General features: G+C 35.1%; 1 protein-coding gene across 3 annotated transcripts in view; it reads left to right on the top strand.

The window, feature by feature from the left end:
* LOC136038601 (transaldolase-like) overlaps positions 1 to 24221 on the top strand; it is a 114380-nt gene that overhangs the window by 70707 nt on the left and 19452 nt on the right. For all 3 annotated transcript variants that reach the window (XM_065721808.1, XM_065721807.1, XM_065721809.1), the window contains exon 7: positions 10325 to 10435. In XM_065721808.1, the coding sequence (XP_065577880.1) occupies positions 10325 to 10435 (111 nt within the window). The remainder of the gene's footprint in view (positions 1 to 10324; positions 10436 to 24221) is intronic.

Below are 24221 nucleotides of genomic sequence, written 5' to 3'. Positions count from 1 at the left end.
TATTGAAGTAATAAATGAGAAATATATAAAATAGAACTGTGAGGACTCGATGAAGATATTTTGAGTTTGAATATAGTAATGAAAGTTGAATTTTTTGCTCTGTGATTCCTTAGAAATTTTTGCTAGAACATTTTTTGTGAGCCATCTTCTATGGCCGGCGTCCTCCCCCCCCAAAAAAAAAATATCTCCCGCGGAAAATAAAGGGCGAGGAAACGTTACAAATGTATTTAGCACTTTTTTTTAAGCAAATTTCATTGTGATAGTGATTGTGGTGGATTGAGGGAGTAAAGACCTTATGTTTACCTTCTAGGTTTCTAACTACAATTGCTCTTCAAATGATGTTTTTTTCCTTGTAAGATATTGGTTCTCACAATAAAGCTCAGCAAACCATAAAGTTAATTCCGTTTTTAATTATTGTTTCTATGGTAACGAAGACTTAATTTCCCGAAAGTTCATGAAACATTAATCTTCTGGTATTCGTCTTTTTACTGCTATGATTTATCAAGTCATGTATGATTATAAGGAGCTATGTCTACAAAATTTCATTGATGTATGTATTGATTTCGTAGGGTTGTCACCAATTTGTTAAGTTTACAGTAGCTAATTAAGCGTTAGTATTTTTGTTACCCACCCCCTGTTCCCTCGTAAATATAGTCTGGCGTAGCCTACTTCCACTCCGTAGGGTCGGCAGCTAGGCCATCCGGCCCTCGTATAACGGTATGAAGATTTCATTCCAAGGCGGAGTTTTTTTTTTCAGATATGTTTTGTTCATACCTATTTAGCCTATATATTTCCAAATTGATTAGTTTATCTTACTTGTAAGTGTACAAGCACATGAACTTCTATATATATATATATATATATATATATATATATATATATATATATATATATATATATATATATATATATATATATATATATATATGTATATATATATATATATATATATATATATATATATATATATATATATATATGTATATATATATATATATATATATACATATATATTATATATGTACACGTTATATATATGTATATATATATACATATATATTATATATGTACACGTTACCGTGAGTGTCTGAAATATTGTTAATGTCGACATTCACTGGTGAATGTTCGAACTTCCTTTTTCTGTGCTTGGATTCAATTAGCTTTACGAGTTAGCCTTTACAGTCTGATGCAAGCTATGTTGGTAATTAAATAAAAAAGAAATATTTTTTTTTAACTGAAAGTAAGAAGCGACATTAAAACTTAAAACGAACAGAAATTACTCCGTATATGAAATGGGTTGTCCCCTCCGCAATCCCTCGCTCTTTACGGTAAAGCTTTTAATTGTTTTAAAAAGTAGAATTGTGGCTGAGTCAATTTTAACGTAAAGAGCGAAGGATTGCGGAGGGGACAACCCATTTCAAATACGGAGTAATTTCTGTTCGTTTTAAGTTTTATTGTCGCTCCTTACTTTCAGTTAAAAAACTAGTTTTTTATTTAATTTCTGAACGTTTTTGAATTAATGCATGTTTGATTTTGGCTCTCCGCACATAAATTATGAAAATGAAATTTGTATATTAATTCTTTTTTTGGCTAAATGGGTTTCTCTTAGTTTTGATCAGACGATTTTGAGAAATAAGGGGTGGGGAAGGAGGCTTAGTTGCCCTCCAATTTTTCGGTTACTTAAAGAGGCAACTAGAACTTTTAATTTTTAACGAACGTTTTTATTAGTAAAAAATATACGTAACTTAAGAATTAACTTATGTAACAAACTTTTATTTTCTTATATTTTTATTATGTATACGATGGGGTTTGTACACTCGTTAATACCTCGCTCTTTACACTAAATCGTTTTGTCCCAATTCTTTAAGAATGACCCCTGAATCAGAAAGGCCGTAGAATAAATAGTTGAAATTACTAAAAATACTTTAGCATAAAGAGCGAGGTATTTATCTCCTCCTAAATACCTCGCTCTTTATGCTAAAATATTTTTAGAACCCCTCATATGCGTAATAATCTCTGTTTGTTTTAAGTTTCATTGCTACTCCTTATTTTCAATTAAAAAAACGTTTTCGTATTTATTCTTTCATTGTTTTTTTATAGTAATGCTAGAAAATCCTGTGCCCTTTTCATTGAATTTTTCTTTCCACATGACATATTCCTCCAAGAAAAAATCCTCCCACATAGCCCCATCCCCTCAACCCCACCCCCCAAACCAAAAAATCCCCCTGAAAATGTCTGTACACTTCCCAATAACCATTACTGTATGTAAACACTGGTCAAAGTTTTTAACTTGCAGCCCCTCCCCCAGGGATTGTGGGGGATTAAGTCATTCCCAAAGACATAGTTAATATTGTTTTCAACTATGCGGAACAAAATGGCTATCTCAAAATTTTGATCCGTTGACTTTGGGAAAAAATGAGCGTAGGGGGGACCTAGATGCCCTCCAGTTTTTTGGTCACTTCAAAAGGGCACTAAAACTTTTCATTTCCGTTAGAATGAGCCCTCTTGCGACATTCTGGGACCATTTGGTCGATACGATGACCCCTGGAAAAAAACAAAACAAGTAAACACGCACCCGTGATTTGTCTTCTGGCAAAAAATGCGAAATTCCACATTTTTGTAGATAGGAGCTTGAAATTTTCGCTACAGGGTTCTTTGATTTGCCGAATGCGATGGTGTGATTTTCGTTAAGACTTTTATTTGTGATTTTCTATGACTTTTAGGGGATGTTTCCCCCTATTTTCCAAAATAAGGCAAATTTTCTCAGGCTCGTAAATTTTGATCACAAAGACTAAATTTGATGAAACTTATATACTTAGAATCAGCATGAAAATCCGATTCTTTTGATGTATCTTTTAGCATCAAAACTCCGTCTTTTGGAGTTTCACTTACTATAGAGCCGGGTCGCTCCTTACTACAGTTCGTTACCACGAACTGTTCGAAAGTTAAAGATATATTAGGCTAGATTATGTTAGGTTAGGTCAGGTTAGATTAGGTTACGTTACATTAAATTTGGTTCTAAATGTTAGAAATGGGTTAAAAACCTACATATATCCCTCTCAAACAAATTGTTGATTTTGTAGCTGTTTCAACGTTCCCTTTATTTTGTTTTGTTTTGTTTTTCTAAAATTACCCCTCCCTTTGAGAAAATTTCTAAGTACCTACATTGCTGAATCCTTCCTAGGATGATTTTGCTTCCTCTATCCCCTTAACCATGGATTGAAACATGGATTAAAAAAAAGTAGCACCATTTTAAATTAAAAATGACCAAAGCTTAAAATAAATATGAGGTTTTGGGCCTGGCTCCACTGAATTACTTGAAATTCAATAAAATTGCTGAAATTCCTCTGACCGACGGTCAATAAAAGAAATAACCAGAATAGGCTAAGTAGTTTGATAGTCAATGGTATAAATTGCTTGCATTTGAATTTTATTGTCCTTCCTTGAATTTTTGTTAGCCATTGAAATTTTTTAGGTTCAGGCATTTAGACCGTAACACGTTGCTTAGTAACTGATTGTTAAGATAACTTTTATTCGTGAAACTCAAATAAACAAGTATTAATGTAATATGACTATTAATATCATACAGTAATTTTCTTAATGAATATAAAATTTAAATAACTTGCTAATGCATAATTTGGTAATGTGCATTAATATATCATGCGTTTTTGGGATCATATTTTGTTAGAGAGCACATTATTCTAGTACTGGGGGGGGGTCCTGTCATGTATGGGCAGAAAAGAAATTAGAGTTATAAAGCGTTATATCGGCGACACAAAATCATTGCGTTACGTTCAGATCAGCGGACAATTTTTTTGGAACCAACAGGAATGTTTTACTAACAATTAATTGTAAATTAATTAATTTTAATATCTGCTAATAAATAGTAAAATTGAGATAGTAAACAATTGCTTAAAAAAATTCGTTGATGGTTTCTTGGGAGATAACAAAAACAGAAGCTTTTTAAGCAGGACGTAAAGGATCCCTATTGGTTAGGGAGTATACATGGCACCCTCCTCCCTTTAGAATATCAAAACTGCAAATATTAAAACAAGAATTAGTCACAAAAGTACGATGCATGTCATAGGAGTGTTTGTGAAACCAGTCCCCGTCCCTTGATCTGAAGTCACATGCTCATTTAAGCCTGTGGGCTACATTTGGGAATGTATTTTTCGCAGTTAAATAATCCCCTCCCCCCTTGAAAAATCCTTGATACGATCCTGCTTTGTGCATCTGATGTACTTAAAGTAAACATCAAAGAAAAGAAGTGAGGGGTTGTCCACTTTCAGAAATCACGTGTACCATGTATTGCTGCCAGATGTGCTAAGCGCAGGAGAAATTGTGCCAAGTTTGGAAGAACTGTGCGGCGAACGTGGCGTTTTGAGATGTCATCAGGTGGTGGAAAATGGTCGCTCCTTGAGAAGAAGACAGATTACTGCCCTATAGTTCCATGGCATATGTTGACTTTAATGCCATTGATTTATTTTTGTGACGTTTTTTCATATTAGCCAATCAAGTTATTTATTAAGAGGAAATAGCTCCGCCTTTTTAAACCGGGCTGATTAATGCTAAACCACAAATCTAGATTGATCCTACAACGTATTTTTTGGGAGACAAGTAACTCGGCCTTTCTTTTAACTTAATTGGTTCTTTTGTGGTAAGTGTTAACTCAGTAACAGGAACGAAAAGTTTCTGATTAAAATCTTATCTGCGTTTTTAAACGCTCTAGTAAATATTTTTAATGAGAAATTCAGGAAAAGCTACAATGTTTGTCAGAAAATAAATTTTACTACTTGCGGTTTTAGTTTTTAGAAACCTAAATCAGCCCTTGGCGCAGGGACATACGCGGGAGGAGCAAACAAACACAAAGTAGAAACAAAAGGGAAAATTTTTTCAAGACAGTGGAAATCAAATCTGTGGATATTTCGGCCCTATGTCCAAGGGCCGTCTTCAGCACAAAACGAGAAAGAATATATATATATATATATATATATATATATATATATATATATATATATATATATATATATATATATATATATATATAAACTTACATTAAAATGGGACAATTAAAACTAATAATTTTTTTTCAGTTCAACCTGGACTCAGGGTGTTCAACCTGGACTCAGGGTGAACATTTCCACTGTCTTGAAAAGATTTTCCCTATTGTTTCTACTTTGCGTTTATTTGTTATGGAAAGGCAGTGTGGTCTTCGTTGCTATTTACGCAGGAGGAGGTATCAGCTTCTCTCCTAGAAATCATGAAGTTCAAAATTTATGGGAACCTCCTATTCAAATCGTTGAAAAATTGTAATTTTATTTTCCTCAACCCCCCCCCCCCAAAAAAAAAAAAAAATACTGTGTGCATGACTCCTTGAGATATTTTTTTAAGATCGGCTGTTATAGTTAGGAAGCAGATTATTTCGATCCGATGCCATTTTTGAGAGATTTCGGCTTCTGGCTCTTTTCAAAATCCTCATAAATTTGTTTTCGTTATAAACTTTTGGTATTAAAATTAACCGAAACAACAAATACCATTTCTGATTCAGCTTTAATTTGCAATTCTTTTTCTCGTGGCATTTCTTTGAAAACGCATCTTTAAGCTTCCGGTTACTATGTGCAATGGTTCGTTCTTTACTAGTTAGGTGGCAGCTGCTACCACTGCAACCATGATTTTCAGTGCAAAATTCAAACAACTTGAGGTAAAGAAAATAGATCGTATTTTACTTTACTTGCCAAAGGAGTGTGAATTGTTATTTTGTTTTACAGCTGTTGTTTTACGATGGTTAATGCATGCTTTGAATATCTATCGCTTAGAATAATAAGACCAGAACACAAAGGCTGTATCCAGTGGTTTTGACCTACCCCCCCCCCCCCAAAAAAAAAGAAATTTTTATCCGACGCGTAAAAACGTAATAAAAATGAATATAAACAAATTTTTATTTGTTTTTAGTCTTTTACCCTCTTCCCCCCAAAAAAAATACTGGATAGGACCCTGCAAAACACATCGCGTAAAAAGGTTGTTTTTTCGACTGAATATTGTGCAACCTTTATTCGATAGTTATAGGGAGAAAACTTTTATCCTGATTGGGTTCCACCCAAGTAGCTGAAGCTTTGGGAAACGGGTTCTAGGTATTCATGCACTTTTTTTATTCTTAACAGGCTCCAAAATTTAAAGGAGAAATAAAAACCAGATAATAGAAAAAAAAACATTTCAATGATCTAGTCACTAAATAATTTTTAAATCTTCGAATTGTACAGAAAAGAAGTTCGATTTGTAGTTTCTAAAGTAAAATTTTCAGAATACCTAGGAAGTTAAGAGAAAACTTGAATCCAAATATAATAATTTTAATCTTGCCAAAAAGAATTTTTTTTTTTAGAAACAGGTTATATGTATTGATGCCCTTTTTCTTAATTGTAAACAGGCTCCAAAATCTTTCTAGCCAATTTTATGAAGAAACAAAAGTTTGGCTCCCGTTGAATAACAAAAATAGGAAGTAATATGAAAACTCGATATTGGGTGCATTTAATACATGGTCTTCAATTTGGTTATCAAATTGACTGATTTCCATGGATGCTAACGAAAAATTGAACCCGAGATTCCGGTTTATTGGATCATGTTCAAACGTTTTCTAAATTTAAATGAGAAAAGAAGACACTTCTTCCCATGTCAGTTTATGGAAATCCTTCAAATTAGGAAAAGGGTCTGCTAGTTGAGAGTTTTTTTTGCAAATCAGGGAAATGGGGATGATGCAGCGCCAGTCTTCTTTGGAACTGTAATTTCTTCATTACGTAACGAAAGTTTTGATCCACCGTATTTCGAAAGGGGGTTCCAGTTCAATTGCATCCTAGTCCAGCTCCCTAATGGCTGCATATAGCCCTTGGCCAAATAAGTTTTTCTTTTCGTGTTATCTTTCATGAGGTATGAATACAAAGAGGGACACCTGGTAGAGAAGGGTTAAGGGCAGGGGCAATTGTTCTCTATGTTTTAAAAAAATAGCTTTTTTGGTATTTTAAATTTTAAAAATCCCCACCTCGCTACACTGTCGTGAATTGGTGACCTTAAGTATAAAAATGGATGCAAACCTACAAAATTAGAGAACCTCTTGTTTAGTCTACGGGTATGTCCGGGGAGGAGGGGGACCAGGATGTAATTAAACTCGAGCATCTCTGAATATCCAGTAAATATACGCTTTCTGATGTTGTAAGAATTGCGCTGTAATAATGAGAAGTTCAGAAGAAAAAAAGCTTTACCGCTACTGAAAACAGTTACCAACAATCGTTAGAAAAATTTCTATTAGTATTAATAGGACTTACAGAAAGAAATTACTGGTCTGGTAATTCAAAAAACATGATTTTAGTCCAAAGACTAAAAGAAATATAGAAAAGAAGTTGTTTATCAAAAAATAGAAAATATTCCTCAAGAAATTTTTATAGGAGGGGCTTACATAGTTCTTCGGTGGGGGAAGGCTCCTTCCATCGTGTGCACGGTGTAATGCTACTGAATATATCGATAGTGGATTAGGGTTGCCAACTGGACATGTTTTATGTCAAATGACACATTCCCATGTGCTGGGACACAATGACATAAAAGGGCAAAAAAGTGGCCCATTTTTCAAATTTATGACATAAAAAGAAACATTTCCCAACTAATTTTTTTTTTTTTTACAAGAAAAAATGCCTTTTTTTTCTTTTTTTTGAAAATCCAGGTTTTGCCAGAGATGTCGAGGATCTTTATCCTTTATCCTAATTATATTTACTATCTTTGTAGTACAGACATGATCTTAGTCCATAGATTACCTAGATACAGATCATACTCTCATGCTCTTCAATATTTTTGAAGTATAATTGTTTTATTAGATCAGTGGTTCCCAACCGGTGGTACGCGTACCCCAGGGGGTACGCGAAACCCTCGCAGGGGGTACGCGAAGGTCCCAAAATTAATTTAGTCTACATCTTTAAAACTTGTTTCTGACTCAGTTCCAACATTTCCCTCAAAATCAGATAACATAACCCATTGTAGGTAATTTCAGACTCATTTTCAAAACTTTCGCTTTCAGTAACCCGCTAATTTTTCTCCATAGCCGTAAGGTCTCGATTTAAACTCAGCGAGTTCAGTTCTTGTCATCTGTTGAAACACGAAGTTCGTGAATTGTGGTTGCAAACAAAGATGGATAGATTCCTGATCAGGAATAACAAGACGCCGAATGATGGCACCCAAAACTCTGAACCTGCACCTAAGAAGAAGAAATATGACGAATCATCGGTCAAAGTGCGTCGATATTTGTCAGAATACCTAGGGCTCGGATTTAGTGCGACAAAGTCTGATCCAGTGAATGCACAGTGCGTTCTTTGTGGTCAAGTCTTGGCCAACAGTTCCATGAAACCTGCGCATACTTTGTGGTAAGTCTTGGCCAACAGTTCCATGAAACCTGCGCATATGAACCGGCATCTCAGTACTGTGCACCCTTCTCATGTCGGTAAGCCCATAGAGTTTTTCAAGCGTAAACAAGAAGCATTCGCTAGTAACTGTTTGGAAATTGCAAAAGTGGCATCAGTTTCTTCAAAGGCTCTCCGGGCTTCGTATGCTGTTTCATATTTAGTTGCGAAACAGAAAAAACCGCACACCATCGCCGAATGTCTGATATTACCAGCACTAGTGAAAGTCAGTGAAATAATGTTTGACACGAAAACTGCTACTGCCCTTCAGTCTATACCCGTGTTGAACAATACCATTTCAAGAAGGATAGAAGACATTGCAAGCGATATTGTCATGCAGGTTATTGAGCAAATAAAGTTGACGAAGATGTTTGCGTTACAGCTTGACGAAAGCACGGATGTGTCAGGTGAAGCCCAGGTGATCGTCTTTGTTCGATATCAAGATTGTTCTGACATAAGAGAAAATATTCTGTTTTGTCAAAACCTACAGTCAAGAACAACAGGAGAGAAACTATTCAAGGTGATTGACAAATTCTTCGCAGAAGGGGGCATCTTGTGGGACTGGTGTCTATCAGTTTGCAGTGATGGAGCTGCCGCCCTAACAGGGAAGAATAATGGGCTCATGGCCTGGATAAGGAAGAAAAATCCAAAGGTGAAGTGGTTGCACTGCATCATTCACAGGCAAGCTCTTGCATCGAAAAGGATGAACGCACATCTGCACGAGACCCTCAACGAGGCTGTAAAAGTGATCAACTTCATCAAAGCCTGACCACTGAACTCAAGAATGTTCAAGTTGCTGTGCCAAGAGATGGGTTCAGAACATCAACATTTACTTCTGCACACAGAAGTTCGCTGGTTGTCTCGTGGGAAGATTTTAAACAGACTTTTCGAGCTTCGACAAGAAGTTCATATGTTTCTTCTGGAGCAAAAATCTGCATTCAGTTCACTTTTTGAAAACCAGGACTGGGTCTGCAGGCTGGCCTATCTTGCGGATATTTTCGACAAACTGAATGACTTGAATCTGTCAATGCAAGGTTTCCGGACGGACGAACTCTCCCTGAATTCGAAGATGTGTGCTTTCATCAAGAAATTGGAGTTCTGGCTTAAAAAGGTTCAAAGAAACAGCGTTAGTGTCTTCCCGACTCTTGACAAGTTTGCGGACGATAGTGAAATTGATAACCTCAACACAATCTGTGATTGTATTCGGGAGCATCTGACAAAGTTGCGAGATGAACTTGTGTCATATTTCCCATCGATTATGAACCAAGATAGAACGCAGGATTGGATCCAAAATCCATTTGTTGAAGACGTGACCTCAAGCTCCGGTCTTAGTGACAAGCTTACAGAGAATCTGATCGAACTTGCCAGTGGTCGCGCCTTAGAACTGAAATTCCAAAATGTAACTGTTTCCCAGTTTTGGCTGGAGGTGAAAGGAGAATACAAGGAACTAAGTGAAATCGCCATGTCTGCTTTGTTACCATTCGGATCCACTTACCTTTGTGAAGTGTCATTTTCGGCAATGTCATTGATCAAAACCAAACACAGAAACAGACTGAGCGTACAAAATGACTTTATAATTGCCGTTAGTGACATCGAGCCAAGATTTGATAATATTTTAGCAAAAAAGCAGCCTCAAGTTTCTCATTGATTTTGTAAGTACATTTAAGCACCGTCATATTGGACAATAAATCTCGTGTTTTTGAAAATCTGATTTTAGTTAAGAAAAAAGTAAAACAACGATTCTCAAGAAAGGGGTACGCAAACTTTTTGGGCCTTGACTAGGGGTACGCGGACCGAAAAAGGTTGGGAACCACTGTATTAGATGGCTATTGTTTTGGTTTATTTAAACGTTTAGATGTCGACATAATTTTTTTTTCTTTTTTTAGGTGAAATTAAGGCCCTTGCCGGCTGTGATTTTTTAACAATTAGTCCAAAATTGCTTCAGGAATTGGAATCTTCACATGATACTCTACAGAAGAACTTGAGTGTTGAAAAAGGTATTCTTGTTTCCTTATGTATTATTACCAGGACCGTATCCAAGGTGGAGGAGTTTATCCGGTTTTTTTTATCCCCCATCCCCCAAAGTATTCCCTAGAATTGTATTGCCTTGCTCGTAAATTGGTCTTTTTAAAAGACAAAAACCATGTTTTAAGGTATTTAAGGACCATGGCCCTAGTCTATACTACCACGAGCGACTCACTGTAGGACCAAGGCTCTCGAGGCCAAGGCAATTTTACACGGTCACCCTCCACTTTACTCTATTTAGAATATTACTTATTACCTCCTTCCTTGAAGTCCCTTGAATTGCGTTTTAATTTTTCTATTGACTCCCCCCACGCCCGTTAGGGTTCAGAATGCCGTTAGACAAAATCCGTGAGAACATATTCTTTTGGTACATCGCCCCAGGGGTTGGAGGTGTCCCTGAAATTGGATATTGTTTCTCTAATTTTACAGGAGATCCTCAATCTTTTAGCTAGTGGAAATCTCACCCTCTCTAGCTCTTCTGTGCATTTACATGTGAAAGGTGTGATCTTATTACCTAACCGCATTGTAATCAGGGTTACCAACTGCTGACGTCCAAAAAGAGTACAAATCAAGGCCAAAAAAAGTGATTTTTGCTCTATTTGCATGCGCAGGGTTGCCACTGCCTGCTTATCACCCTTAGGTATAAAATAATGCATTTCAAACGAAAAATATGCAAGCTGGTAACCCTGTTCCATGTGTTCTGACGAAGTTGCCAACTACTGAAGTTGAAAAGGAATGAAAACTAACACCCAAAAAAGAGTGATTTTCCCTCATCCGTATCTCCTCTGAGGTAAAAAAGAGTGCACTTTATTCGATAAGTGTGTAAGTTGGCAACCCTGATTGGAATACTGATTCTATTGAAATTTTAACAATAAATGAGAAAGAGTAGGCGTTGTTTATGTTTGTTCGCCCACTCTTACCAAATTCGTGGCCAGGGAATTCGAAATTAGTTCAGCTTTATTGTCTACAAATGTCAATATTTTTTGTCTGATTCTTATCTAGGAACAATCTAGCTAGCAGACACGAGACTGATACGAATGAAAAATAGTTTACGTAAATGTTTGCATTCTATTTGATAATTTTGACATTTTTCTATAGTTATCTTCCCATTCATTTTAATGAATTAATCTTGTTTTGCGTGTCTGTTGCGGTTTCCATAGCGTTATCTACGGCTCGACACGGAATTTATAAAAGATCTTTCCAAATATAGCATAATTGGAACTCTCAAAACCTCCAAAAATTTATGAATTTTGCCAAGATTTATATCTAGGACACTTAAATCGTGGGCATAATCTAAGTCTAGCAGAGTTTATCTATTCATCTGATTCTATATTCTCTTATAGCCTTTGCCGTGTTTATTAGGGCAAAGTCCATCAAAATGATCCACATAAAAGGGGATAGAACATAACCTTGCCTAGTCTCTGATTCAGTACCAAACCAGCTACTAACATCATTTCCCACCTTACCCGCAACAACATCGTTCTCGTACAAAATACTAATCCATTTAATCTTTTTATGTGGTATACCAAATAAGTATATGACCATCAGTAAAGCTATTTTCGGGTGAACCAAATTCTTGCTCATAACCTACAAAACTGAGGATTGAAGGGATCTTAGGATTCGTGCGCTTCTCAATTATTAATCGAAGAGAGAAAATTTGGTCAGTGCTTCCTCTCTCTTTTCTAAAACCACGCCGTTCTTCTCTTTAAACTGTATATAAAGCATCTCCAAATCTATAAAAGTATCATCATGGTAAGTAATTTGCCTCCTACAGAAACCTAGCTCTCGTTATCACGCTCTTTAAATTACCATTAACTTTTCAGCTTTCTTATAAATGGGTTTAAATAGAAGTTTTCTAATATCGCTAGGTACTTTCCCTTTTCTAAAAATAATAGTCATTATCAAGTTTTTTTTCGGGGGAGGGGTTTTTAAACAAAAAAAAAATTCCAAAAGCATCAGAAATATATTTTTATGCACATTTGCATCAGAATGTGTCAATATGCATTTTTGTTACATTTTACAAGTCAGAAAAAAAATTGGTGGGGGTGGGAGCTAGACCCGGTAATCCCCTGGATACGGTCTTGGTCATTATCTTCAGTAATGTGTTTTTAGAAATGGTTCTTCTAAATTCTGAATTGATTGTCGTGAACTGAACCACTTTATTTAACTAACTAAAAAAAATCAATCCCCAATTGAGAACAGAGCCCGTAATATAGGGTTTATAATAGTAGAACATAACATTAATAAAATAATGTTATAATCAAATTTATGATCAAAATAATTGTGCAAAATAGCTTGAAAAAAAGTATAACAGTGTTGGCGATTTACCTGCTCGCGTATTGCAATGTCTTTTCTATCTTACGGGATATCTATTCAGGCAATAAAGTTATGGTAAAAATAAAGCAATTTTCAACTTTGGCTATTTTTAATGAGCGTCAGTATTCCAAAACAGATCAGATACAATAAGATTGATGAAGGTAATGAATTCAATGTTGTCGATGTAGTAGTATTTGATCTTATTAGATAGGTGATTGGATGTTTATTCTAAGTTAAATACAGGTGCTTTAAAAGTGTACATACATCAAAGCACCAGCGGGGGGTCAATAGCAATCTGTAAAATAATTGTCAACATCTGACGTGAGTTTGGTAGCTAATAGCCTAGCGAACTCTTTTTATGGACAAAATAAGAACTAATGACAAATTTATATGCCTTAGATGTATGCTGAGTAAAGGAAGGTAGGAGCAATATTAAAACTTAAAACGAACAGAAATTACTTCGTGTAGAAGGAGGGCTGCCCCTTCCTCAATTCCTCGCTCTTTACGCTATTTTTTCCGTGATAAAATCTTTTTCGTCTGCGAAAAAGGGCACTAGAACTTGCAATTTCTGTTCGAATGAACCCTCTCCTGATCTTTAGGATCATTGGTTTAATATGATCATCTCTGGGGAAAACAAAGCACACTAATAAACACATCCGGGAAAAAAATTCAAAATTTTTACTTTTTTGAAGACAGAACCTTGAAGCGTCTACTGTAGACTTCTCTGATATGCTGAATCTGATGGTGTTATTTTCGATAAAATCGCATGAATTTTTGGGGCCGTTTCACCCTTTTTCCAAAACTGCACAAATTTCTAGCGCTTGTACTATTTGATGAGTAAAGAATAGAATAAAGAATGCGGCATTAGACTTTACAGTCCTTACCGGTGGTGCTGATCTCCGTTTCTTGGCCCTTCAGCCAGGAAGTGCAATGGGGGGTTGGGGGCCAACCATCCTGTGCTTTCACACATCCTTCCTGTTTACCTTCCCCAAACTTAATGAGTTTTATATATTTGGAATCAGCAAAAAAGCAAATTCTTTTGATGTATTAATTGAACTGTTCGCTAAGAGCGGCTTAGGACTAAACCCAGATGTTTCCCAGTCAATATTTTGACAAAAATGATTCAAAGAACTAATAAACACAATGGAATTAGAAAATATAGAATTTGAATTATTGTGAATATATTTTGGTGATTGTGTACTATCACATAAGTTCTGGCTGAATTTACCCCAAAAAATGTAGTTTCCATATTTTCATATTTCTATTTAAAGCCCCTAAAAAATTCTTAAATAACATTTTTCCTTTTTTATTGCTGCGTATAGATTTAATAAAAGAGAAAAAAAAGCGATCTAAGTGTCTCCGCCCCGTAGGTTAGAACGAAGATCAGCCAACATTCTTTTAAAATTGCGGCGTCTCGCTGATTCCCCCACGGACAATTATCCCCTAGAAAGTTCCCCCAATAATTAAAATTTAGCAGCCATTGGAAAAATAAGACACATTAAAAGAGTAAAGAAAAGAAGGGATTTGGTATTTCTACTTATATTCCAAAAAAAAATAGGAGTATATAGACACCTATAGAAGTAAAATACAATTGAAAAACATTTAATTCCTGTCGAACAAGTACCATCAAGGGGGGGGGATAAAAAGGGATTGTGAAAACAGTATATAATTAAATACAAGTAGAATATATGATTTAGTATATCTTATTGTAAATGTTTTTATATTTTTTAACTCTTTTTCGTGTTTTCGGAAGGTGACTTATCATAGCAGGGTAAGATAAATGTTAAAGGAATTAATTTATTTGCTTATTTGGAATAAAAACTTGTAACTATTTGAAATGTTCTTGTTTCTGAGTTGGAGTTTGATCAATCTTTTAAATTAACCAAAAGTAATTAAAAAAAAAGAAAAAAACACCCCTTAAAGGTACTTTAGACGGGAGAACCTTCTGATATACGCCTAGTGGCCGCATTCTCGATTGCAACAGGTGAAATTATATCGTTTAATTATAAATGTCGATGCCAGGTCAAGTCCACGGGAAGTAAATACTCGGAACTTCTTAGTCCCAGCCTCCATCTTCGTGTACTTCCATCGTAGCCCTTTCACAGTTATCATCAATTTATATTTCCAAGTGTTTGTTATTTTTTAACCTTTATATTACCTTGATGTGATTACTCAACCCCCAAAAACATGAAAAAAAAGAATTAAAAGAAAAATTTAAAAATAAATACTATAGGACTACAAAACTACGTGTTTCATTGCAAGAAATTCCTACATTTTGTATTGTTAATTTTATATAATAAAAGAAACGCAATTCTTGCAACTTGTTGCCTATATTTTTTGGATATAGGTAGAATATTCCAAAATACCTTCTTTTTTTTATTCTTTTTATGTCTTAATTGATATTTTTTTTTTATAATGGGTTCTTATAGATAGCGTTGATAGGCAATATTTTCGGAAATTTGTCCATGCTCATTTTCTTTTTAAATTAAGTTTGACTAATTAATTCAATTTAACTATTGGGTAAACTATTAAGTGTGCAATTAAGTTTACAAGAATCTATTTTTGTACAAAAAAAAGGAGAAGAAAAATGTCGACAAGTGCCATTGGAGCGTAAAGAATCTTTGCTATCTTTCTTTTAATTTTCTATTTTCATTCCTTCTCAAATTCAAGGTAGGGTGGATCCCACGGGGGTTTGGTTCAAAATCTCTAGAATACCCTTTACTAAGCAATGGGGATAAAACACCTCAAAAAGACAAAAATACCGGGACGATTCCTATTTTACTATTATCGGATTATAATTCCATCACAGTATAACATTTTCTTTTTAGTATTTTACTATTATGGAATTACTAGTTTACTGTTATTTTTAGCTATTTTACTATATACTAATTACTATTTTACTATTATTATTGCTATTTTACATTTATGGAATTATAATTCCATCACTGTATAACATTTTCGTTTTGGTATTTTACTATTTACCATTTTACTGTATCATTACTATTTTACTATCATGGAATTCTAGTTCCATTACGGTATGACACTTGGTTTTTATTATTTTTACTATTTTACTTTTATGGATTTACTATTTGACTATTATTATTATTTTTATTTTACTTTTGTGTAATAATAATTTCACCACAGTATAACATTTTATTCTTACTATTTATACTATTATTTTTTACTATTTTACTAATTACTATTTTACTATTATTATTTTTTTTAATTACTATTATTATTATCATTCTTTTAGTATGAAATTAAAATTCCATCACATTTTATTTAATATTTTACCGTTTACTAATAAGTAGTTTACTATAATCGAATTATAATTTCATCACAATATAACATTTTATTATTGGGGATTATTAAGAATTAAATATCTCAAATAAATAAGGATTTCGCAGGGGATGGCTGGAACACAAGGTTTAAACAGGATTTTGTGGAGGAAGGGATATCTACCTTTATGTCTTCAGGTGGCTCAATGCCGCCATAAGTTTGTTTTGGAAATAAATTGCTTTTTGGTTTTCAGGTAATTAAGTTTTAGCTGCTAGATTTCACAGAAATAGTTTCTGATCGTGAAAAGAATTTAGAAAAATACTATGTATCATGGTAGGCCTACAATAATAATTAATTAATAATAATAAATAAATCATAATTGATAATAGGTAATAATTTCTTTACAGCTTTAAATGAAACAACAACTAAAATATCTATGTCTTTTCAACTGCTTTAAATACTCAGTTTTTCAATTTTTCAATGTTCAAATTTTTAGATCTCATTCCCCTCCTTCAAGGGTATATCCAGGGTTTTTTTTCTAGGGGGGGGTTACAAAAAAACTACTGAACGTATCGAAAATTTGTTTATATGCATTTTTGCTACGTTTTTGCGAGTAGAACTAATATCTAAGAGACTCGGTGTCCAAACCCTGCGGGTACCTCCCCTGGATACAGCCTTACCCCCCCCCCCTTAGAAATGTACAAATGAATTCTCTTTGGAGGAAGGGGGAATTTTAAAGAAGAGAAAACTGAGAATCAAATGGAAAATATAAGGAATTATAAGAAATCTTTAAATATCTTCAGATTTTTCTTGAGACCTTTGACCTCCTTAGATATGTACAAAAGAATTCTCTTTAGAGGAAAAGATTAGAAAAATGGGAAAATTGTGAATCAAATGGAAAATATTAGGAATTATAAAAAATCTTAAAAATCTTGAGATTTTTCTGGGACCTCGAAGTCCTTCTACCCTTTTTGTATATTCTTTTTCTCTCCCAAAAATGGGAGACAGTAACAACGGCAATCAAAGGGGTAAAATTAACCTTGACTGGGCTGCCCACTTAATTGAACAATCTGTCTTGGCTTTTTTCTACCATTGGCCATGCCTTTGACTTTTCCCACAACTATTCCCTTTTTTTAAATTCAAAAATCAACGGATCTCGTTCGAGGCCTTCGGCCTCTTAAAGAATAATATTGGACAAATAGATTTTTTTTAAAGGAATATTCAGAGATTGTATGCATGGCAACCATAGACCTGTTAAGAAATTCTCCAGAAAACTTTACCGGTAATGCACGCAGGAATGTCTTTGGTGAGAGGGGCTGATGTGCTCGGCTCCTAAAAATAGCTGAATTTTATGGTAAAACTGATGAATGAATACGGAAATCTTAACACGGGGAAAATCTAGCTCTTCCCTTGCATAGGTTTCTGGCTACCCTAGTATTAGTTTAATATACCGATCAGCTTGGAATCTTTTCCCGGTGGAAATTACGATTTATTTCATATTCGCTTCAAAATTTATCTCTAACTGTGAAGCTGTAGCGGTGTATTAACTAATGCCTTAGCACTCATTATACTAGCTGTTAAAATTTGAGGAATATAAGTATTAATCAATACTCGTTGGGTTGATCATTTGCCTCCATTTTCACTAGTTTGACGACGATTATACAGAATTTAAAACAAAGTTAATTTTCGATCATTCCAAATCCCAACCATAAATTCGCTCTCACCTAGAACGGAAAGTGTAATTTTTATTTAATGCTATTTACTTTTTGTCGCACCGGGAAAAAGTTCAATGTTTCTTGGCATAATCCATAGAATCATGAATTAGTAATTTAGTTGATAACAATATAAATATTTTTTTTTTTTACTCATCTTTTGATTTTTATCATGTACCTAGCAGTTTATGTTTCTGTAGGATGAAAATTGATTTTAATTTTTTTTTTTTCATATAGATGGCGCGTGTGTATTCATATACGACTTTAATATATAAGCAAGAACTGGCATATATGAGAATATATAGTACAATCTTGGGCTACGAACTCCCGTACGTTGTTCGACTTGTTCGTAAAACAAAATAATTTTTTTACCATTCAGTGCAAAACCAATATATTCATTATATGTCCAGGAACTTTTTCTTAACTTCATTGGATTCAATGTTACAAAAATTCCACTAAATAACTTCGGATAACTTAAATTACCACAGTGATCTAAACTCTTCGACTGCAGTACTTCAAAGGGGGTTATATGACATATTTCGGCCCAATGACACTTACAGTGTATCACCTTTCCCATCCTAGCCGAGTGGATAGCACGCTAGACTTGAATGCCTTCGTCCTTGAAGACAGAGGTTGGAGTACTGGTGTCGCTGGTTTTTTAGTTTGCAATGAGAGGTCAATGGCGTGACTGTAGGCTTAGCCGTAGTCGACCCAGCTTTAAATGAGTACCTGAGAAATATGGGGAAGGTAAAACAGGAAGGGTGTGCGAAAGCACATGATAGCTGGCTCCCAACCCCCCTTTGTGCTTCCTGGCTGAAAGGCCATGAAACGGAGATCAACAGCGCCGGTAGGGACTGTATTTTTTTTCAAAACTTGTATCTTTTTTTCTGTCTCACAAACGAGAGGGTGCTAACTTCCCACCACCTAGTGTACATCTCGAAATAGCGCGTCTGTCGAACTATTCCGCCACGCTTAGTAAAATCCTTAAAACGCTTCGCACATTCCTCAAAACATTTGGCACAATTGCGCCACACTTTTTACTGTCCCCAAAATACTTGGTACACTGCCCAAAACGTTTGGCGCAGTTCCACCACGCTTAGCATGTGCCACCTGGTGTACAGAGAGCGACCCCTCGCTCACAAAAGGGTTTAAAATTGGAGCTTTTAATATCAAAATTGCTTTGTTGTATCTCGAAGACTTAGAAAGAAAACCGTCCTTGTACAAAACCCTGTAGGTTAAAAAAAAAAACCTAGTTTGCAGCTTTTTGAATTGCTATTAGTGTGTATAGGATAGTACAGATTTGAGCTGCCACTATGAATCTAACAATATCCCAGGATTGACTTGCAAAAAGTTGCAAGTTTTAAATGAAGCATCGCGAAATTTAAAATGATGATAATGTATAATATCAAAAATGATAATTTTTTATACCTTACCCCTCTACACCCTTTGTTTCTGGGTCTGCCTCTGTTGCGTGATTTCCAATTGAGCGCTGCGTTCGGTAGCCGGGGATTATCCATATGTAGTACGTGGCCAAGGTATTTCTATCGAATAACTCTTTTTACCATGAGGCTGACCCATCCGACTTATGAAAATAATACTAATAATAAGAGACCCCAAGCTCAGGGCTAAAATCCCAAGGTATCTGGAAAAGTTCCAAGTTGCGGCAACTCTGGCACAGACAGTCGATTTAGCTTTGTCGTACTCCGTGACGAGATGCGAAACGCGAGCCCATGCTGGTGTTTAGATATTATGTCCTTCTCTTTTTCATCAGTTACATATTTAAGGGCATTATTGGTAAAGTAAAGAGTGACACGCTCTGCATATGAACGATTACAGATTACAGGCCAACCATCTAGAGCTAAACAAAAAGCAGTTGTCGCCCTTGAACTTGGTCGGAGGAGGTCGTAAGAAAGGAATGAAGCGAAATCGAATTGGGATGGAGGAGTGCACGTAGCTGTGTTGGCTTCAGGCGCCTCGGCGCTACAGTAGTAGTAAAGTAGTAGTTGTAGTAAAGAGTTAGTGTAGCAGATGCAGAACTACTATTGGGCTTTTTAACGGCATTGTTATTAACGGTTTTGTTTGTTTTTATTGTTTTTGAAGGTTTCGTGTTTTTTTTTTACCCATAACAAGAGGCAAATTTAATGGAATAAAGACAACACTAAGGAATCTACTCTCGAAAATGAAAATGTTCTATAGAGTAAGACCTTGGATCCTGGCTGCAACTGATGTTACGGCTTGCTTCACGTATTTGACTGTGCATATGTGTGTCATCTCTGTTCGTAGATCAAAGCATCACTTATAAGTCTCCATTCCCAAAAATAAAATGGCCTTTTTGGGAGGGTATTGGTCGGAAAATCGGATAACGACCGAAAAGCCTTAATATTATAAAACCAACAGCTAGGCTGTAGATTTTCAATCCACGTAAGGCCTATGTGTCCTCTGTTCGTAGATCAAAGCATCGCGTTTGAGTCGAAGTAAGAAAAAAAATAGGGGCATGCTCTTAGCAAGTGAAATTTGTTCATGGGGGAATTTTCCGTGGCAGAAACGTTCCATTGAGGAGGGGAGGGCTAATTTCCAGAAGGAAATCTCAAAGAGGGGGGATTTCCGGCATGATTTGGAAAACAACTAGAAATTAAATGATAAAAATTAATGAGAGTAAGCTAATGAGAAAAGTCCAGGCGGAAAGTCCGAAAGAACTTTTCTGTGGGAATTTTCAGCAAGGATGGAATTACCCAGGGAAAGGGGTATGTTACGCAAGGGGAACTTTCCACGGCAGAATTTTCGTGGGTGGGAAGCATAAAGAGGGGGGGGGGGATTTTCCGGTATTATTTGTAACCTGTTTGTTGTTTCGTAAACCCAGATTTTACTCCGCTCTAGTTTTAAGTAGTAAATTGACTTTTTTGGAAAGTATTGGTGAGAAAATGGATAGTATTCTGTAGCGACGGAAAAGGTGCATTTGCTGAAACGAACAATTTGGTTATCGACGCTAAACCCACGCAAGTTGCGTCAATTTTTATGTTTTAATATTAATGTGATTAACTAAATACCACACGACCAAATTGAAACAGAAAGATCTGAACGTTAAGATCCAAATTTTAAGGAAGAACTAAAAGAATTTGCAAAATGACTACAGAACTAAATTTAAAGATTAACTACTCTGTGGTACGCTGGGTATTATAGAGGTTGGTTGCCAAAAGACATTGTCAGCTCAAACCTTGGAGCTGGTTTTGCTGTTAATTTACTGTCCTTGTTTCACGACGACCTGAAAGATATTATCGGTCATTGCAGTCAACCTATTTTTCGCTCTTTAATAAAAAAAAAAAAAAAAAAAAAAAAAAAAAAAAAAAAAAAAAAAAAAAAAAAAAAAAAAAAAAAAAAAAAAAAAAAAAAAAAAAAAAAAAAAAAAAAAAAACAGCAGTGAGTGTGCCCAGATTTGTAGCACTAACTGTTTATTATTAATTAGGCTGCAGTCATGGGCCTATCGAGGATTTTTTTTCGGGTTTTACACACAATTTTTTTTTTAAGGCATCAAAAATTTGTTTATATGTATTTTTGCTACGTTTATACAAGTTTGACAAAAAACGGGTTAGGGTTCAAACCTCGAGCCCCCCCCCCACTTTGATACGATACATTCTCAACTCTCCGGTGTTCCTGAGAAACCTGTCTTATTCACGTAAGGGAGCCGAAAAATTAGTTCTCTATTTAGTTCTGGCACATATTGGCCGGATCGTTTTGGAATTAATTTGAGCTATTAGAATTATCTATAACGGATAATTTATTACACTGTTGACGACTGATAAAATGCCATGGTGAGATTAGATATACATTAAGTAATCATCAATGTTTAAATAATCATGATGTATTATTCATTATTACGTACTGAACTCTTTTCTAAGAATCGTGTACGAATAGGCCAGTTTTCCAAATTTCTCTCGTGTGTGCAAGGGCGTATCCATAATTTTTGTTCGAGGGGGAGTAGTTTAAAAATACTAAAAAAACATGAAAAATTTGCTTACGTCTATTTCTTTACATTTTTACGAGTCTGACAAAATTTCGGGGGGGGGTCAAGCCCTGAACCCTCCCACCTGGATGTGGCCTTGTCTGTCCATGATTATTTGACACGTCTTACAATACCTGGAAGCTGCTGAAACTATTGTACGTGGCCGATGGGCCACTCATTCTTCTAAATAAGAGAGTCAAGGGGGGAGAGTTAGAGACAAGAATGTGTATCGGACATTAATTTCTCAGATTCTTTTTTCTTTTTTTTAACTCTCTAGAAGATTAAAAGATTGAATTCAACAATACCAGAGTGAACAGACCCGCAAAAAAAAAACTTATCGCGTAATTCTACAATTGAAAAAGCTTTGAATTCTTGTCTAACAAGGAGACGCAAGGGGGACAGATAAAAATGAATTATGAAAAGTTCAAGTTTAAACATGCCTTGTCAATGCCGAAAGGAGGGCAGCCTTAAAAACCAGTAGGGGGTAAATTCAAGTCGGTAATGGACAAAAGAGAAACCTAATCTTAGCTTGACGGATGACTGATTACTCTGTAAATGCCAACACAAAAGATGGCCGCTTTTTATATTGTCACCGTAAATAATTACTTGAGCCATTTCTTTTGTTTTCGCAAATTCTTTATTAATTAGGCTAATACCTGTTCACCTTTTAACAAAAAGAAATGTTATTCTAAATGTGGTTGCTTATAGACATAATCGACCATTAGCCACTAATAGCCAGTGGCTCCAATTCACAAAAATATAGGGAGTGTAAGGAAGAAAAATTCTCAAAAAATCTTATTGGCACAAATTTTCGCTAGCTAAATCTCGGTATAGTAAAATCTCAGTGTGAATGAGCTGTTAGCTTATGCTATTAAGATATTAGAGACCTCATCAATCGTAGTTCTAGCTGGACTTAAATGCAGCTGACTCTAGATTTCTGAAAAGGTGCCTTTGGTTTTAGTAGTTTATCCCCTGTTTGGGTTAAATTTAGCTATATTTCAGTTTAACACCACCATACGAGTTATTTTTTATTAGCCCTCTTTTTTCTCACCATCATTACTGGTAACGTAACTTTTAAAATAATTTACATAATAAATAATAAAAAATTTATTATTAATAAAATAATAAAAAAATAATAATTACATAAAAATAATAAAATAATAAAAAATAATCACAGACAAACTTTGTGTCTTAATATCTAAATGATAAATGATCGATTTTTGTTTATTTTATTTTTTTTCATTTGGTCAACGTGTTGAACGTGTCGTGATCATTATGCAATTTCTGTTAATGGAGGCAGGGGCGTAACTCCAGCATTTTTTATTGCGGGGAAGGCAGAGGGGTCCTTATCAGGATAGTCAAGGGGCTTGGGCTATATAATAATGTTTTCATCCAAATTATTTGGGGGGGTTAAATGGGGGGACTTGAGCAAACTAATCCGCTAGTAGCACTGAAGTCATTGAAGTTAATTTTATGGCGCAAAAACCGTTTGTTTTTTTTATTTTGATATTCGTGAAAAATGTGCATCTGAGTAGTATCGCAGTATCACAGATATATCATCCTCATGGCAGTGAACCTTAAAAAATTGTTTCCTGTTCTTCAAACTGATTACTACTATAAAAGTGAGTTGTAGTAACGGCCTCTACAATCACTATTGGACGGGGTCTTAAATTTTAAGGGATTTTAGTAAAATAGTATATTTTTTTCTGGCATTGGAAAAGGGATTGTAGTATCCCAGCTCATTGTAGTATCCAAGTGTTGTAGTATCCAAGCGCATTTAAAAGACGGCCAAAGCCTCGGTTCTGTTGGACGTTTCAAAGAAAAAAAAAGCCTAATAAATCAGTAAATTAATCACCCAGTTTTCCTATGCTATGTGAAAAAAAAACTTTTCTTTTGTTTTCATTTGTGGATTAGCTTTCCCTGACATCTGATAAACGGTAAATATTAAAGAAGGCTTAAAAGCGTTTCCACTGTCTCTGTTTGGCTGACACATTACAAGTTGTCGAGTCCTGTTCTTCTCTCCTTGAAGTATAGCGGCCTCAATATCTATCCTTATTGTCATTGTCAACAAGGGAAGGGGGGTACACGGAAGTTCATGGGATAAATAAAAACACATTTTGAAATTCGTATTTATTTTCTTTGTGAATTTTCAAGTTCATTAGGCTTGTATCCAGTAATTGCTTAGCTCAGTAGGGGTTGATGTTGGGTAGGACATTGACCAAATTCTCTTTAAAATGGGACAATTTCGTAAAATTAATGACATTTCTCCTTTTGATTGGGTATGAATGGTTATAATTTACCCTTGGGCACGAACTAAAGTTTTAGTAGAACGGCTTTGTGATCTAGGCCCAATTACTGTGTTTTGTCGATGCTATTCTTTAGGAAGGCAATGATGATATGATAAGTATTAATATGACCTTAATTATATTTTAATTGTATTCTTACTGGGAC

The sequence above is a fragment of the Artemia franciscana genome, chromosome 18 (genome assembly GCF_032884065.1).
Source record: "Artemia franciscana chromosome 18, ASM3288406v1, whole genome shotgun sequence".
In the NCBI taxonomy this organism is placed as follows: domain Eukaryota; kingdom Metazoa; phylum Arthropoda; class Branchiopoda; order Anostraca; family Artemiidae; genus Artemia; species Artemia franciscana.
The sequence above is the reverse complement of the archived record's forward strand: the minus strand, read 5'-3'. Positions and strand labels throughout refer to the sequence as shown.